The sequence below is a fragment of the Eublepharis macularius genome, chromosome 16, assembly GCF_028583425.1.
Source record: "Eublepharis macularius isolate TG4126 chromosome 16, MPM_Emac_v1.0, whole genome shotgun sequence".
NCBI lineage: Eukaryota > Metazoa > Chordata > Lepidosauria > Squamata > Eublepharidae > Eublepharis > Eublepharis macularius.
Window position 1 is genome coordinate 2,803,000 of NC_072805.1, and position 19,208 is coordinate 2,822,207.

Below are 19,208 nucleotides of genomic sequence, written 5' to 3' on the forward strand. Positions count from 1 at the left end.
TGGTTTTGCAGAGTTTATGGACAACCAGGATAGTGAGAGCTTTCCTGGCCTCTTCAGGCAGGCTATTCCATAACATGGGGTCACCAGAGAGAATGTGCGTGCACGAGCAGCCGTTGATTTTGCCCATTTACAGGATGGCAGTAAAAAAAGCGGAGAGAGATGTCATGCTGGCTATGATGGTCCCAATCAGAGCAGATGTTTGATTACATCACCTCCTGGGAAGAGAATCCCGGTGTTAGATAGACATTCCGTTATTTTGAATGTCTATCCCTATCAGAGTAAATATATAAATTGGACCCCTAAGTGGAGAGCTAGGCAAAACCTCCAATTTCTTCTGAATCTATCTCATGTTGACCTAAAGTGTGTTGGGCGAATGCCTGGTGTTGTTTGTTCTGGCAGGATTTTCCACTCACCTAGAATACCATCATTGCTTCAGGCAGAAGAGGAAAGACTTAGGACTTTTGGTATAGTGGTAACAAACTTTTTCCGGGACCCCACGGTCAGGCCCCTGATCTGGTACAAGAACTCTTTAAAGCTACCAACTTTAAGTAATAATTCAGGGAAGGAAGCTAGAAGGTTCAGGAGAAAACCAGATGACCATTTAACCTTGATTGGAGAAGGCATGGTTGAGCAGAGATCCCAGGGACATATCAGGGGTCCCCGGTCGGAGTGCATCTAACCACCCCTGTTGCCCCTGACCCCAAGCTGGAGATCCATGTGGGCTCAGGTGAAGTGGTATTGGACACGACCGAAGCCAGCCGCTTCTCCTCCTTTAGCTTCCACGCTCCCTCTGAGCAGGATAAAATGATTAAAAGGGTTTGCTATTCGCAGGAAAATCTGGAGAAATTCAGGGAGAAACCTAATAGTGAATCCTGTTGAAGTTGTTTCTACCCTTCTCCAGTCAATTCAACTCCATCTCCAACTCATGGAATCTGAGGAGTGCCAATGCAGGATTCCACGCCCCTAGAATCTAAGGTTACAATCCAGAAGGGGAACGGTTGCATTACGACAGATTCTAGCACCATTACACAGATCCCTCAGCAATGACTGGAGAATTCTATTAAGCGGGATACCTGGAATACTGCAAGGGGAGGAGCTCAAATGCAAATTCCAGGAGCTGAACATGAGCATTTTATTATTCTGCTCCAGGAAACTTGGTGCCTGCCTGCTTAGTTTCAAATGGGTTGCCCCTAGGAGACATTCAGGTTTATGAACTTCCTCCTCTGGCACTTGCAGTGTACCTGAAGTCTCTTGTTGTAGTGTCAACTTATCTTCCCTCCTTTTCAAGCAATGATAGGCTGAATAATTGTTCGACTAGTCTGGGGAACTTTCTCCGTGACTAGCTTAATAATTGCTGGCAATTTCAATGCATGTATTGGCATTCGAGATGAGGTTTGGCTGCTGAAAGGAGAGACGGAAAATCCCTTTGGAGATAGGTTACCCTTTATTCTATGATAGAAGCTCTAAGGACAGTAAAATCAACCAGTCAGGACTGAGGAGGCTGCATTTAAAATTGGAACATGATCTGGTAGTGCTCAATGATAGAAAGGGAATGGATAAATTCTGAGACTGTTTTTCTCCCCTCAAGGATGTAGCCTGATTATTTTCTTATTTCTCCTGCACTACTCACTTTTGCTGCTAATTTACAGGTGGTCCTTATCTTGGTAGCAACCACCTGTCGGTTACACTTTCCTTGGTGGGTTTGTCAGGGGAATTTTTTCCAGAGCACCAGGCTCCCCTCTTGAGGGCCCAGAATACACTCAGACCAGTCCGATGGAACAGGTGCCAAGGAAAAGTGGTTGTTCTTTTGGACTTGTTAGATTTTCTGGAATTTACCACACACCAGGAATGCTCCCTTGGAATTCCTTCTGGGCATGTCGGACAGGATTGTGGAACTACTGAAGCCAACCGTAGCCAGTGACCAAAGGGTGAACATGAAACTACCTCTGCCTGGCAGTAAGAACTGGTTTGATAGAGAATGTTAATCTCTCAAATGCCTAATAACTCAAGATCATTATAAGCTGAGGAGAACCAAAGCTCCCAAACATACATTGAGCTGACCCAGATAAAAAGGAAATTTTAAAAAGTGGTAGGAGATAAAAAGTATGAAGAAATTAGACAGGGATGAAACTCTCTAATTCTTGCCTCTCAAAAAAAAGATTCAAAATTTTTACGGCCCGTGGTCTCCACTGCTATGGGAGGAAGGAAGGAAGGAAGGAAGGAAGGAAGGAAGGAAGGAAGGAAGGAAGGAGAGGGACTTCTGCATCCCTCCAGCTCTTTGGGAAGAATATTATGCTAACTTGTTCTATGATCCACCAATGAACGAAGAGCCCCTGTGGGAGCAAGGGACACTCCCAGCCTGGCTTAGAGTCTTGCCTGAGGAGATAGAGACCTTCAGTTAGAAACTTAAGCCAGGGAAGACCCCTGGGCCTCATTTGATTACCTCTGAAGTCCTTTGCTCTAATACTGGATGGTGGGCCCAATGTCTGGCACCTATTTTTACATTGATTAACAACACCTACCTAACAACACAGGCAATATGCCTAGATCTTGGCACCAAGCCATAATTGTGTCAGTTCATGAAAAAGGAGACAAACTCAATCCAGCCAACCAATTAGCCAATTGGACTTCCTGTTTGGGATCCATGGAGGTCTAACGCAGCTCCACTTGCGGAGCTGACCGGACTGCCGTTTTAACCGGCCGGCGGGGTGAAAATAGCCCGCGGCCGACTGCTCTCAGGCGGGGAGCAGGCAAAGAACGCTCAAGACCCTAGGGTGAGCTAGATCTCGGACGAGGGGGGGCTCTATACAACGAGTCTCCCCCCGATCCTTGAGGTCCCACCTTGCGACGGGTCGGCTATAATCTCTGCGGCAGTTTTGGGGCCAATTCGGCTGGCATAAGACCTACATACCCAAGCATCGATTGGGGGAAGAAGCTGAGAGGAGAACTTAAAATCGAAACAGCGATTACAACCCGAGAAAAGTGAAGAGAAGGTAAAGATCATTATCTTCTGAGACGGGACAGATTGATAAAAACAGAGAGGAAAAAAAGTAGATTTTTAAACTGCAACAGACTAGTGAAAAGGAGGGGAAGACTCGGCAGGAATCGAATTTAAAAAGAGACTAAGTTTAAAGAAGTTATTAAAGAAATGGGACTATTGTTTTGAATACCTGTGGCTTTGGAGCTGTGAGAAAAAGACACCATCGCGAGATCTGCTGTGGGAAGACGGGAGACAGGAAGTGCGTAATAACAATAGAGTGGCTGGAGAGAAGCGGCCCTTGCTGGAGGGCAGGAAGTAGGGAATCGCCATTTTTGAAAGGGGAAGGGTCGCGGCTTCAGCGGAAGAGGAAGTAGGCCATCTTGGATTACAAAATCATAGAGAAACCATAGAGAAAAGACGCCCGACATTTTGGACTCTTTAAAATTTAATTTCTATAAGAAGACCGGGACATTTAAAATAGAAAAACGTTAAATTTTACGCCACGGAGTTAAGGAAGAGAGCGGATTCGTGGGAGCGAGCTAAAGCAAGCCCCACGATGTCAAAAAAAGAGTGGCAATCGGCAATAGAAAACCTGGATAAAAACCTGGACAAAAAACTTTTAGATATGATTAAAGAAAAACAGGTTTTTACTTACCATAACTGTTGTTCATCTAGGTCTTCCGTGCAGGCACACATGGGACTGCGCACGCGCAGGCCTGCCGATCCGGACATTTCCAAGCTCAAAAAATTCACCACCAGGGGGCGCTCTCGCCTCCCACCGCGCAAGCGCGGCAATTTCCCGCCGAAAAACGGCTCCCAAGAGGCAGAGCGTCCCCCCACATACCCTCAGTTCCTTTCTCGCCGCTGTCTACAAGGAAAAAATACCAAAAGACTCAGCGGGGAAGGAGGGAGGGCATGTGTGCCTGCACGGAAGACCTAGATGAACAACAGTTATGGTAAGTAAAAACCTGTTTTTCATCTACGGTCTTCCAGTGCAGTCCCACATGGGAAGATTACAAAGCTTAACGCCAGGGAGGTGGCATTACCTAAGAAAAAACACAATTAGACACTGTATTCATGTCCTTTATTAATCTATTCAGTTATTTATTTATTTATTTTTAATGAAATTCACAAAAACATGGATTGCAACACTGCAGTTCCCACTAAAGATTCCTTCCTATCCAGGATATCCAAAGCGTAGTGCTTTATAAACGTGTCAGCCGAGGCCCACGTTGCTGCCCTGCAAATATCATGGAGAGGGACCCCCCTCAGCAGGGCCGCAGAAGACGCCTGCGCCCTAGTAGAGTGAGCACGTACACCCAGAGGGCAAGGTTGATTTGCTGCAGCATAGCAGGTCCAAATTGTTTGAACCACCCAACGAGAAATGGTGCAAGATGACGCTTTCTTACCCTTATTGGGCCCTGCATAACACACAAATAAATTAGAGTCACGCCTAAATGGTTTCACCCTGTCCAGATAAAACAGGAGTGCCCTGCGAACATCCAAGGAATGCAACGCCCTATCAGCTTCCGTAGATTGGTCAGGGAAAAACACCGGTAAAGTAATATCTTGGGAAAGATGAAACCTTGATACCACCTTTGGCAAAAACTCCACCTTCGTCCTCAAAACAACCTTCTCTTTATGGACCTTTAGGTAAGGGGGTTCATGAGACAAAGCTGCCAATTCCCCCACCCTCCTGGCCGAGGTGATAGCCACCAGAAAAACGACCTTCTGAGACAAAAGTCGAAGAGGACAAGTGGCCAAGGGCTCAAACGGTTTTCCCATCAATCGAGACAACACCAGAGGCAATGACCACTGGGGAACGATAGCTGTCACTGGGGGGAAGAGGTTATTCAGACCCTTCAGGAACATCTTCGCAATCGGATGAGAAAAAACCGATCTCTGATCAATGGGAGGATGAAAGGCTGAGATAGCCGCCAAATAGACTTTTACGGAGCTATTAGCCAAACCCCTCTGTTTGACCTCCCACAAAAAATCTAATATTTCCGGCAACGAAGCCTGAAATGGATGCGATCCCTTTTGTTGACACCACAAAGAAAACTTTTCCCACTTAAACACATATGACTGTCTGGTGGAAAAACGCCTAGCGTTCTCTAAAACATTAGTTACATCAACCGAAAAAAAGGGCCTTGTGTGATCAGCCAAGCTGTGAGCTTGAGCCTCTCGATATCGTGATGTAACACTCCCCTCCAAATCAGCAGGTCCGGCACCGCCGGCAACTGAATCCACTGCGCCTGGAGCCTCCAGAGGGCGTGAAACCACGGTTGGCGTGGCCAAAAAGGGGCTATCAGTATGACCGACGCTCCGTCTCTCTGAATCTTGCTGACGACTCTGGTCAACAGCGGAAACGGGGGGAACGCATACATCAGGGGACCCGACCACCCAAGTTGAAATGCGTCCCCACGAGACCCTAGGCCTACTCCTCCCCTGGAGCAATACTTTTGGACTTTGCAATTCTCTTCCGAGGCGAAGAGATCCACTTCCGGGAACCCCCATCGGGAGAAAACAGCGAGCAGATATTTGTCCTGCAGGGACCACTCGTGATTGTCCCTGTCCAATCTGCTCAGATGATCCGCCATAGAATTCTCGGCCCCTGGTATGTGTATTGCCTGGAGCCACACCGAATGTTCTATGGCCCAAGTCCACAACTTCTTTGCCTCTGCACACAGGGACATGGACGCCGTGCCCCCCTGTTTGTTCACGTAAAACATTGCTGTCGTATTGTCCGTCAAGATCTGGACGGACTTGTTCTGTACCGTATCTGAAAAGGAAATCAAAGCGAGTAAGATCGCTCTCAACTCAAGCAGATTAATATGCTCAATACATTCTAGTTCAGACCATACCCCATGGGCATACAATCCCTCACAATGAGCACCCCACCCCAACAGTGAGGCATCCGTTGTAATAGTGATTTGAGGTTGTTTATAACCAAACTCAACACCCTTCATAAGATTGGCGTCAGACAACCACCAATCCAGCGACCGCAGAACCTGTCTGGGGACGGAAAATTTCCTGTCCTGGGAATCCCGTTCAGGGGAGTAAACAGAATTGAACCACGTCTGTAGGTCTCTCATAAAAAGCCTGGCAAGGGGGACCACAGCCGTCGTGGACGCCATGCATCCCAACAAACCCTGAAGGAACCGTGCCGGCTGGTAACGGCATCTCCTCAATTTACGAACAAGGGTCTTAATCTTTGATGCCCTCTCCTCAGGTAGGAAACCCATGTTCCTAACACCATCTAGTACCACTCCTATAAAAAGGAGGGACCTTACCGGGGTCAATTTAGATTTCTTCTGGTTGACAACAAGACCCAACTGAAGACATACAGATAAGGTGAGAGCGATCTGCCTATCGACCTCCTCAGGGGAGTGTCCCACCAATAACCAATCGTCTAAATACGGGAAAATGCAACATCCCTGGAGTCTCAAATGGGCCACCACAACCGCCATGCATTTTGTAAATACCCTCGGTGCGGTAGCCAAACCGAAGGGCAAGACCCTGTATTGAAAAACCTTGGTACCACACGTAAACCGGAGGTACCTCTTGTGATCGGAAAAAATTGAAATGTGAAAATAAGCGTCCTTGAGGTCAAGGACGGCAAACCATGAATACGAGGGTAACAGTGTTAAGACCGTCTGTAATGTTACCATCTTAAACTTCCTAGTTCGAACCAGCTTATTTAGTTTTCTGAGATCTAGGATAGGCCGGAGACCTCCATCCTTTTTCTCAACCATAAAAAGGGGAGAATAAAACCCCAACCAGGATGATGTGCCAGGGACTTCCTCAATAGCCCCTTTAATCAACAATGCAGAAATCTCAGATAACACCTCTTGTGAAGGTGGTTGAGAAATAAACACAGGGAGACTCAAGGAAGGTAAATCCAAAAATTCAACTTTATAACCTTTTTCAACTATTGATAAAACCCAACTGTCCGAACAAATAGAACACCATGCAGCCTTGTAAGTGCTCAGCCTGGTCCCGAAAATGGGGTCAGGGCTCTGTAACTGTCAGAATTGTTTATTTGCTTGAGGTAGGTCTTTAGCCTGTCGCTGTTGTGAACTGGCTCTACCCCTCTGATTTTGCCGGCGCCGGTAAAAAGAAGGCTGAGGACTTTGATAATTTCTGCGGGATTGGTACGCATACCCGAAGTATGGTTGGTATCTTTGCTGCCGATTTCGTTGAAAAGGCCTATAATATGGACGAGAGGCCTGCTGAGGATTCTGGTGGAGCACGCCGTAAGAACGTGCAGTCAGGCGGTCCGTCCTCTTCTTTGAAAGGAACTCATCCGTTTTTTCAGAAAACAGTAACGTTCCTTCAAAGGGGAGATCTTCTACTCTATTCCTAGTCTCAGGAGGCAGCGCCGTGGTCCTCAACCAGGCGTGACGACGCAAAACTACTGCCGAGAGGAGTGACCTGGCCGAGGTGTCCGCCATGCTTCTGCTTGCATTGATCTGGTGGCGAGACAGCCGTACCGCCTCCTCCTGTATTACCCGCAGGAAGATCCTCTGATCTTCTGGGAGCTTTGGTACGAAGGCAGCTACTTTTTTCCAAAGCAACAATTGGTATGCGGCCATCATCGCTGCATAGTTTGCTATCTTGATCCCAAAGGCAGCCGAAGTATAGAATTTTCTGCCTAAAGCATCAATCTTTCGGCTGTCCTTATCGACTGGTGTGGAAACAGAACCTTGTCTAGGTCTAGTTTGCATCTCTTCAGTAACTAGAGATGATGGAGGTGGATGTGTCGATAGAAAAGGATGAGCGTCATCTCTAAGACGATAGAGATTTTCAACCTTACGATTAGTGGCGGGCGTAGAGGCCGGTTTAGACTGAAGGCCCTTCCACAAATCCACAAATCCATCAATCAAAGGAAAAGCCACTGTCGGAGTGGATCCTGAGTAGATGTGCTGTAAAATCTTGTCCGTAAATTTGGACTCGGTTGCAGAAATTTCAAGGTCCAGAGCTTTGGCCATGCGCTGTAACAGGTCATTATACGCCCTGAAATCATCCGTAGGAGAAGCCTCATCAGTGGGGCCAATTTCTCTGTCAGGCGAATCAGAGATTGGTGAATCACTATAATGCCGACGAGACCTATGGAAGTCGGTATCAGAAGGGAGAGGTGTTCTGCGATAGTCCCCATAAGACCTCCACGAAGGCGACCTGGGGCTCTCCTGATAAGGTCGGTCCGAGATTGGGGAGGCTCTCTCACTGTAATACGATCCAGCCGGATCATCGCTGAGGCGATCGTCCCGCGACCGACTTCGATAGGAACGTGGACTGCGCCTGCGGGGTCGACCCCTGCGACTGCCCGATGAAGCAGATGATCGTGCCTCTCTCGAAGTCGACCTCGGGCGCCCCGTCGGAGTGGAGGGTTTGTCCAAAACGATAACATCACCCACTGGACTGGAACGCTGAATGAAACCTCGGGGCGAGCCACGATCAGCCGAATCCGCACGTCGGTCCTCAGCCGGAACCGCTTGCAACGGTTCCGAAGAGGGAGCGGTAGGAGTCACAATAAGACTTTCCAAGACTGCCGTGTCCTTTTTAGAAGAGTGTTTCCGCTTCTTCTTTTTCTTTTCAATAGTCGGTTCCGGAGCCTTCGACGCCGAGGATGGTTCCGATGTTCTCGGAACCGACAAAGGCACAGCCGGCGCGGATGTTGGAACCGTTTTCGGAACCGAAGGAGGTCGGTGTCGCTCCGAGGGTTTATGAGCCGATGGCGCCGAGGCCACAGATGAAGTCGAGGGTCGACGGTTCCGACTCGCCTTCGAGCCCGACGATCTCCGACCAGAAGCTGCCGGTTCCGACGCGCTCCGGGATGACGTGGTCGGGGGCTCAGAAGCCCTCGGTTCCGAGCGGCTGGGAGAAGGACGGGAACGCGAAGTTCTCGAAGATGTGGAACCCGGGCCAGATCTATGGGCCGCAGAACTCGGGCCTGGCCTAATGGAATCACCAGTCGCGCCCGGTGGATCGTGGACTTCCATTGCCCGCTTCCAAAGAGAAGCATGCAGCCGGCCTGCTCTCTCCGCCCTAGCCTTGGAGGTGAAGGCTCGGCAGTGTTTGCAAGCCTGCGTATTATGGGTTTCCCCCAGGCAGTACAAACAATGAGCGTGGCCATCAGACCGAGTCATTTTTCTATCGCATGACTCACATCTCTTGAAGAGGGCAGTGTCCGACATAGCGAAGAGCTGGAAAGAACCTTCTCGATCGGCGGCGAAAAAGGAACTGAGGGTATGTGGGGGGACGCTCTGCCTCTTGGGAGCCGTTTTTCGGCGGGAAATTGCCGCGCTTGCGCGGTGGGAGGCGAGAGCGCCCCCTGGTGGTGAATTTTTTGAGCTTGGAAATGTCTGGATCGGCAGGCCTGCGCGTGCGCAGTCCCATGTGGGACTGCACTGGAAGACCGTAGATGAACTTAAGGACACGATTTTTTACCATCTGGCAGAAAAATATATGATTTCAAATTGTTCCTTATATGTTGCTTTTCTTGATCTACGAGCAGCTTTTGATTCTGTACCAAGAAACCAGCTATGGAGCAAGTTGAGAACCACTTCCATCAATTGCAGACTGTTGTGGTTAATCAAAAGACTGTATGAGGCCTCTTATGCACGTGTTCGCTATAGCAAATGGGGTCATTTGTCTGGATCCTTCCCTTTGTAGAGAGGAGCCTGTCAGGGTTCAGATGGGATTCTCTGGTTTGATGTTGGTTCCCTTGCTTTAGCTTGGTTCTCTTGGGTTTTGTTGGTTCAGCTTGCATGGGACTTGCATTGGGATGGGCTTTTGGCCAGGCTTTGGGGTTGCCCCTTTGCTTAAGGTTTCTTGGCCTTTGAAAGCTTTGGAATGTTTTCCCTCATAGGAAACAACAGCAAGTGGCTCAGGGCACCTTGTTCAGGATCGTATAGAATTGGACCCTTGGCTCCAATCTTTCTGAAACATGGGGGAGTCTTTAGTGGACAGGCAGGACTAGGGTTGCTTGAAAAATGCCACCCCCAGCCCCTTGGATAGTTTTCTTCATACAGAATAATGCCTAAATATATTCAGGATTCTCTAATAAAATCAAAGCCAATTAGAGAATCTGACCCAGATATCAGGAATACCAAATATTTAAGGCATTCCTGATATTTGGATCTTAATTATACCATTTTTTTCGCTGCACACAGTAGGGAATATCTATGTAGAGTGCATTACAGTAGTCTAGTCGAGATTTTACCATAGCATGGATCCAGGCATGGATTCAGATGATACAAAATCAATTACAACACTCATAACCTGGTGCCAAAACTCAAAATATTCTGAAATGTGCAAAATTACTGCTACACCCAATACATATACAGCCACAGGAGCTGTAAGCTCAGTTCATACAATTTTCAAGGGACTGTGCCTTTCAAGGAAGCACAGTTCAAAGTGCTCACTTGCATCCAAAGATCCTTAATTAGCAGTGCAGGAAATATACAATGTTCCTTTATTTTGATTCTGCAAGTCTCTAGTTTCAAAACGGGTGTGGTCCTTCAAGCTCCAATCATCCAGTCCCCAAAAGTGGAGAAAAATTTTGGGGTAGCCCAACAGGCTGCTAGCTCTGTTAAATCCTGTTTCGTCAATTCTTTTTCAAGGAGATGACACATATTCCATATTTCATTTCCAATATACGTTGAGTCTGTATCATACAAGATGTTTCCCATATTGTCTTCTCCACTAACAGGAAGCACTCTGCCTACAGACCTTAGTCTGTATGAAATGAAATATGGAAATGTGTAATCTCCTTGAAAAAGAGATTATCTTTGAACCCACCAAGCTTAAGAAATAGTGTGAAATAGTGTGAAACCAATATGCGTCATGTACTAATAAAGGGGGGGGGGTGTTCACCCCAGAGTATATGTGATTTCTATATATCTCAAACTTATCCTCAGGGCCACATAGTCCCACAAAGGAGTCTAATGCTACTCATTAGCCTACTCATGGCAGTCATGGGATTCAAACAAGCAGGGTCCCCATTAGGTAAAGTAAAAAAATAGATACATTAATTAAATAAATGGACTGCAGACACAAACCAAGGATAGTGGCTCCTGGAGGTGTATATGGAAATAAGAGCCTCTGAGTGCAGCACACAATGAGTCTGTCTTGCCACTAAAGATCAACTGCGGGGGGGGGGGTTGGTGGGGAGAAAATAACTTGGGGACTGAATTCTCCAGGCTCCTGAATTCCACAAGAGCTCTCAGCCTTAGGGGGTATCATCTATGACACCCGAGACTATAGGTGGCGGGGAGTCTCTTCTCTCATCAGAGACAGCCTGCACTTACCTGCACAGCTGGGAAATGTCATGTTTCGTTTCTGGCTTGACTTGCTCTGGTGGACTGGTATGCCACAGCTCACTGAATAACTGTTTTCAGAATCTGAGCAGAAATTGAAACAAAAAGAAAATTTCAAAAGTACACACATGGGAAATCCACTAACTACTTTTCTTGGTATTTTCTGCCTGAGCTATGACACCAGTTTTGTCCAACTGCATTCACTGTAACCATGCATGAAGCACCTACTTTGTCATCACAGAAGATTCTGTAAACATTTCAGGGTATTGAATGTTGTTATCCACCCTGAGCCTGCTTGCGGGGAGGGTGGAATATAAATACGATAAAATAAATAAATAAATAAACGTACCCGACTTGTTTTGTGACAGCTAAATCCGTCAACATTGCAAACCACAAATAATAAGCCATGATGTCCCAGAAATAATTTACCTACCTTATTCTTATTTCCTTTTTTCAGACATAATAAGCCGATCGACAGAAAACCAAGATGGTACAAACAAGAGAGTATCGCGATTGTGAGTAGCTAGCAATAAGTTTACCCCGCAAAATCGTACTAAGTATTGTTTATAATGTTCACTAAAAACAACAGTATGAAAACAGTTAAATCAAAATCTTATATTTACTTGTAACAATTGTGTGCATACTTCTATATTGGCATATATATTTAAATCCAACTATAAAGTTTATATTCCATACCAACAAGGAGAAAGCCTCTTAAAGTGCCATGTACATAAATAAACTGCTCATACAGAGGTAACATATATTCAAATAGTAAAGTGCTAGTGCTCCAATATTTGCTCCAATAGAAGGTCCTCAATTCATCGACAACATATTGCACAAAAGCCAATAAAGTGCAAATGCATAGACTATAAATAACAAATAAAATTAATAAAATAAATTGTAGGATATGGGTTAGTTGAGGGAAATACGTGGCTCATCTCTCAACTACCAGGATGTGGAGCCACTTGAACAAGCATTACTAGAATTGCTTCTTTGGGGGTACAGACAGTTGGGTGTAGCACGGCTGCCGGCAAGCCAGGAGCAGGGTTCTCCCACTACCACCTCTGGTGTTTTCCCCCACAGGTGTCTGGCCAGAAAGGGGCAACGAGCATCTCTGATGAAGATGTTTGTTGTGGGTGGCACTAGTGTGCCAAGAGGGAGAGCTAGTTTGGTGTAGTGGTTCAGAGCGCAGGACGCTAATCTGGAGAAACGGGGTTTGATCCCCCACTCCTCCACTTGAAGCCAGCTGGGTGACCTTGGGCCAGTCACAGCTTTCTCAGAGCTCTCTCAGCCCCACCCACCTCACAGGGTGATTGTCGTGAGGATAATCAAAACACACTTTGCAAACTGCTCTGAGTGGATGTTAAGTTGTCCTGAAGGACGGTATATAGATCAAATGTTGTTATTATTATTACTCTTGTCACTATTGATGACCACAAGGGGCCAGCCCCCAACAGCCACACTTCTACCTGCCTTTTACTCAGGAGGGAGATTGTTCCATGGTTCCTACACAAATATATGGAGGTTTTAGAAAAGTTTTTTTATGATATTCCTGTGCGTGGCCCCCAAAATAACAAGAAACAAGGTGAGTAGAGAATCTTGATGGTCCTGTGAGAAAACAGTCAACTGTGGAAGGGAAACCAGTTAACAATGGAGAGAAAATCGATCACCCTCTGCCACCTGCAATCTCTGTTGCCAGGGCAATTTCACACACAATCACACCAGCAACCGGATCTCCACAGAAGAACACGGAAGCAGCCCTGAAGAGGGTATCTGCGTGCCAATTCCACTCCCTCTGCTTGTCAGCTTAAAATGCCTCCTCCCTCCCAGGAAATGTAGCTTGCTCTGAAACAGATCTGGCCTGTTTTATCATAAAATTATATGAATTGGCCTGTAATAGCGGGGGACAAACTCCAGTTTGCCAAGGTACATTTAGATGTACCAGAATCTTAAGAGCTAAGGTAAATCAGAAAGCATTCAAACAAACTCCATGAGCCAGAGGCAGTGGGGGGAATAGGGCCGCACATGAGCACAGCAGCTAAGTGACTTTGTGCCCGGTCAGAGTCTGACTGGAGCTTGGCATGCTGTCTGAACGCAGCTGAAGTGCCTCCATTCTGCCACCTTTCATCTGAGGAAGTGTGAGAGAATTTTCAGTTTGCATAACCGGTGCCTACTGAGGGGGCCTTGCTCAGAGCTCCCAAATCCTGAAGCGAGGAACTGCCTGGAACTACTTCGTTCCAAACCAGGCTAAAGTATAAATGAAATCAACAACTGATTTATATTTCCCTGGTAACAAGAAATCTCAGGATGAGTGGTGGAGTATTGCTATTCTCCTGAAAAAGGGGGGAAGATGAAGAAGCATTCCCTGTGCAAAGTATGATAATGTGGTATCGTGGTCAGTCTTTGCCACTTAGGGCATTTATACAAGTTTTCACAGAATCACAGAGTTGGAAGGGGCCATACAGACCTCCTAGTCCAACCCCCTGCCCAATGCAGGATGAGCCTAAAGCATCCCTGACCAATATTCATCCAGCCTCTTCTTGAAAACTGCCAGTGAACGGGAGCTCACCACCTCCCTAGGCAGCTGATTCCACCTTTGCACTACTCTGACCGTGAAAAAGTTTTTCCTAGTATGCAGCCAGTACCTTTCTGCATGTAATTTAAGCCTGTTGCTTCAAGTCCTATTGTCTATTGCCAGCTGGAACAGCTCCTTGCCCTCCTCCAAATGACAGCCTTTCAAATATTTAAAGAGAGCAATCATGTTCCCCCTCAATCTTGGTGGTTCCTGGCCCCAAGGAGGCCCGCCTAGCCTCGACTAGAGCCAGGGCCTTTTTGGTCCTGGCTCCCACCTGGTGGAACGCTCTGTCTGCTGAGATCAGGGCCCGGCAGGACCTACTTCCTCCGGGCCTGCAAGACAGAGTTGTTCCTCCAGGCATATGGCTGAGGCTGGGCCTCTGCCAGTCTGAAAAAAGGGGTGTATAAATCTTAACCCTCCCTGTGAAGGCTATCCACCATCCTGTTTTAAATGTGCATTAAAAGAAATATACTGCTGTTTTAATGTAGATTAATTTTTATTGTATTTTAATATGTTGTTATCCGCCCTGAGCCTGCTCGGGGGGAGGGCGGAATAGAAATTTGAAAACAAACAAACAAACAAATAAATAAATCTCCTCTTCTCCAAACAAAACATTCCCAAGGCCCTCAGCCTCTCCTCGTAGGGCTCAGTCTCCAGACCCCTGATCATCCTTGTTGCTCTCTCAATTTTTTCCACATCCTTTTTGAAGTGAGGCCTCCAGAACTGCACACAGCACTCCAGGTGCAGCCTGACCAAGGCGGTATAGAGAGGGACTGTGACCTCCTGCCATTTCAAAGCACTGGCCAACACCAACAGTTTTGGTGTTAAGTAAGCCATTCTTTATACTCAATGAATGCTTAAGACATTAGGCAAGGAAGGGATTAATTCTGTCAATTAGGGAAACAAACAAAAATGTTCTGTACCAACCTGGAACAAAAAGTGCATTAGATGGGCATGATAAGAAACAGCTCTCAAGTCCTCCAGATTTGCTGCACACCAACCAAGCGCTTGGAGCCACCTTGCTGTTCGGAAGGCATTTCACCATCTCTGAGGAAAAAGCAAAAGGAGGTCTGATACAGCTCAGGTGAAATAGGAGTGTTACAGGCCAGCTCTGCCCAGTTTGCAAGCCAAGCCAGGCTGAACTCTGCCCACCAGGCATGCTGCAGCCTGCCAACTGCCACCCCTTTTCTCAGCTTGTCCAGCAACCTATTTCACACAATGGCCAGTCAGTTGCCGTAGAGGGCCAATGAACAGGGCAGAGAGGCCCTGATGCTATCTCCTATGAGTACTCGGTCCCGGAGCTTTACTGTCTCGACAAACGGAGGTTCCCTTTAGTTACTACAGCTAGCAGCCACTGTCGGGCCTGTCCTCCATGAATCTAATAGACCCCTGTTCAAGCAATCCATGCTTGCGGCCCCTACTACATCCTCTGGCAGTGAATTTCATAATTTAATTACTCATACAGTGAAGAAGCATTTCCTTTTCCAGTCCTGAATCTATGGCTCATCAACTTGTTTGGGAGATCCTGAGTGCTAGAATTTGGAGAAGGGGAGGAGGACTTGTATCCTCTTTCTCTTCTCTATGCATGATTTTATAAACCTCTGTCATGCCCCCTTTAGTCGTGGTTTTCCTAGACTAAAAAATTCTCAAACTCTTCAGCCTTTCCTCACAGAAAAGGTGTTCCATATCCCATAAACAACTTTGTCATAGTTTTTCCAGCTTTGTAATATCTTTTTCAAGATCCAGCAACCAGACCCAGTATTCCAAATGGGTTTATAGAGCATGGGCTGTTTTATTTTCAATTCCTTCCCTAATTCCTAACATGGAGTTTGCCTTTTCACCACTCTTCACACTGAGTTGACATTTTCATTGAGCTACAACCCCCAAGATTTCTTTCTCTCTCAGTCCTCGCTAGTTCAGACCTCATCAGCATTTATGTATTTATTTGACTTCTGTGCTGCCTCTCCATCATGGTTAGGGCTCGAGGCAGTCTACAACATAAGATATAAAATAAACAATACTTAAAAATAAATAGTCTAAAGTACAACAAACAATATTAAAGCAGCATAAATACAAACATTAAAATCGATAATAGAATGTAAAACCAATACAAACATTAAAACCCATAAATCCCAAAGAACAGCACCATCACTATGTCAAATTCATGACCGTTGCCCAAAATAGATCAGTCGTGCAGTCAAGCCAATGACAACATCAATACCAGCATCCAAATGCCAGACAAAACATCTCTGCTTTAAAGTTAGAATTTTTTTATTCTAATGAACTTCACCTCATACTCAACATTGAACTTAATTTGCCAGATCCATATAGAAAAGTTCCTGCATGTGAAAAGTTAACATCAAGGAAATTTTTCTAGTCTCTCTTTCTCCTTAGTCAGCTTGGTGTCCATGCTGGGCAGGAAGAAGTCTTCAGCACTTTTGGAGTTGCTCTTTATAAATATCAGCCATAGAGTTTTACTCTGCTTTACAATGATCTAAAAACAACAACAGCAACACCCAGTGTTTGGTGGTGTGTGATAAGCAGGACAATGAGCAAGGGAAGATTCAGATCTCAGGCTGTAACAAACAACCTTAAGAAGCAAGGAAGTAGGATATACTAATGCCACAACAACTCTGAGATGCCAAGTCCAGTAATAAAAGTTGGTGCATGTGGCACTTGCTTGAGGAACATTGAACCTGTTACATGAAATGTTATCAATTTAGGAAAGAAACATTGGCCACCGGACTCACCTGGGGGCCAGGTTGCTGCCATGGAGGAGGTTGGAGCATGGCAGCCACCAGGCACCTGGGCGAGCCTGCAAGCCAATCAAATGTGAAATTCCAGCCGTCCTATCAAAGGACAAGCTGGTGGGGGGTGGGGCCAGGACCAGACCTCAGAGAGGCAGTCTTCTCTCTGGTCCGGCAGCCAAGTATTTAAGAAGCTGCAACCCCGCCTCCCTGTACTTTGCTCTCCAGCAAAGGGAGCACACAGGAAGAGAAGCTCTCAGTGGAGGCAAGAGCAAGTGCAGGAAGGCCAAGTGGAGCGTCCAAACTTCGGGAAGCTGCTGAAAGCAGGAGCGAGGAGGAAGGGGATAGGGGCTTGCACAACTCCTTGTGGAGAGGCGCAAATGGGAGACCGGGTGTTTGGGCCCAGGACAAGCAGCAGGGCCCCCTCAAAACATGTCGGAGCTCCCAGGGCTGGAGCCCGTTCCAGGGCTGGGGTATCTAGTGTCTCTTCCTCATCTTCCTCCCCCGCCAGGAGGGGGAGTAGGCCAAAGGAACCCCCACCCCCTTGGAGACCACTCTCCTGGCAGCAAGCCTTCCAGGGTTTGGCCTACCTCCAGGGGGCCTGGGGGTGCTGGGCAGGCAATCAGGGCTGGGAGGCAGCAAAAGGATTCTGAGGGGCGGGGGAGGTTACATAGGGCCTCTCCAGTGGTCACTAAGGCTACTAATCAAGAACTCTCTCCCAGTTTGTTGCAGAGTGTCACCAGGGCAATCAAGGTGCTCACAGCTCAGGTAGAGCACTTGGGGAACTCCAGGCCTGTGGTGGCCTTGCCCACCTTGGAGCCTGTTGAAGTCCCCCAACTCAAGATTAGCAAGCCAACAAAGCGAGGGAGATCAGCAGTCGGGCAGAGGGCCACGAGGTCTCCTAGCCACAGTGCAAACAGCTCCTGCAGCCAGGAACAGCAGCGCCCCTCCAAGAGAAGGAAAGCATCTCAAAGGAAGTCACAGTGGCACAGGCGGTGTGAGGAGGAATCAGACAGCGAAGGAAGCTCAGGTGAGTCCTCATCTTCTGAGGAAGAGGCCCCTGGGGACGAGTATTGGGAGGTAGCAGCTATGGTTCCTGGCCTCCCAGCCTTTGTCCAGCAGCATTGGTTAGGCAGCCAAAAAGGGGATGATCCTCAGGTGTAGGAAGCCACTCAGTCACAGGACCCCCCCCCACTTCTCACCCTTCACAGATTATGAGGACCCCCCCCCTCCAGATTCATCTGTTGTGTAAGGTGCGGGAAAGAATCCTTGACTGCTTTCCCTAATCAGACCAGAAGCAGAGGATGGGAGGTGCGCACTCCAGGCAGGACAAAAAAGGAGCAAAAAGGTCGCAGTTGAGCGCACTTTCCATAACTGGTTGGAGGGTTTCACAGTATACATGGGGGTGCTACAGGCGGCCTACCCCAAAAGGGGCTGGCACTTGACTAACCATCTGGAGAATGTCCTGCGGGCCCAGGCCCTGGCTGGAGATATAGCTACCATGGATTATGATGAGGTTTCTGTAAGAGGGCCTCTCATAGTCCCAGGGCCAGGTGCGACCTCATCAACCAAAAGCTGTGGTTCTGGCTGGTAGGGCCCCACATGAAAGGGAAGAGTGATGGTTCCCGCGGGGGACGGTGGATGGGGCGCAGGGATAAACCCAAGGGCTTGTGCTGGGAGTTCAACTACGTAGGTACCAGCAGCCAAAATGCCGCTATGAACATATTTGTGATGTTTGCGGAGGCCTCCATTCCCATCCCTCGTGCCCACGCAGCTCTTTGCCTTCCCAGTCCTTTCAGGGTGGTCAATCCTCCAACAGGGAGGGAGGATCAAACACCACCGCTGCCCAACTTACTGGCGGCAGTAATTAACCCAGGCTCTGGTGCTTTGAACTTAGCACACACCCCAGTAAGGCTGGACGCTCTCCGCCCCCTCCTCTCGTTACCCCAACAGAGAGGCTGCCCACTATCTTCTGCAGGGTTTTTAGGCTGGGTTTCATATTCCGTTTTCTGGCCCCCACTTAGGTATGACCTCCGGCAATCTTAAATCCGCCTTGGAATTGCCGGAGATCATGGCAGCCAAGATAGCCAAAGAAGTAGCTGCTGGCCACGTCGCAGGCCCGTTCTTACACCCTCCCCTACCTAACCTTAGAGTCTCTCCATTAGGAATAGTTCCCAAAAAAGCCCCTGGGGAGTATCGGCTAATTCATCACCTGTCATACCCTAGGGGTCCATCGGTCAACGAGTCCATCCCCCCTGAATTTTGCTTGGTAAAATATGCCTCCTTTGATCATGCTGTACGTTTGGTTAGATCATGCGGTCCTGGGGCACTTATAGCCAAGTGTGATGTGCAGTTGGCCTTTCGCCTGCTGCCTGTCCACCCCCTCAATCATTGCTTGCTAGGTTTTAAATTTCGGAGCAGTTGGTATGTGGACAAGGCCATGCCCACGGGGTGCTCGGTGGCTTGTGCTGCCTTTGAGACTTTCAGAACTTTTATTGAATGGGCTGCCAAGGATCATATGGGTTCTCCACATATCACTCATTACCTGGACGATTTTCTGATCATGGCCTCTTCTGGCAGCTCAG

General features: G+C 47.6%; 1 protein-coding gene across 4 annotated transcripts in view; it reads right to left on the reverse strand.

Moving 5' to 3' along the window:
- The window catches only part of SCUBE1 (signal peptide, CUB domain and EGF like domain containing 1), a 441,848-nt gene that overhangs the window by 25,519 nt on the left and 397,121 nt on the right, over positions 1 to 19,208 (reverse strand). For 3 of the 4 annotated variants that reach the window (XM_055000435.1, XM_055000433.1, XM_055000432.1), the window contains 2 exons: positions 14,804 to 14,923; positions 11,293 to 11,385 (listed from right to left, as the gene is read on the reverse strand). In XM_055000435.1, coding sequence (XP_054856410.1) covers positions 11,293 to 11,385; positions 14,804 to 14,923 — 213 coding nt within the window. The remainder of the gene's footprint in view (positions 1 to 11,292; positions 11,386 to 14,803; positions 14,924 to 19,208) is intronic. The other variant, XM_055000434.1, reaches the window with a different exon arrangement.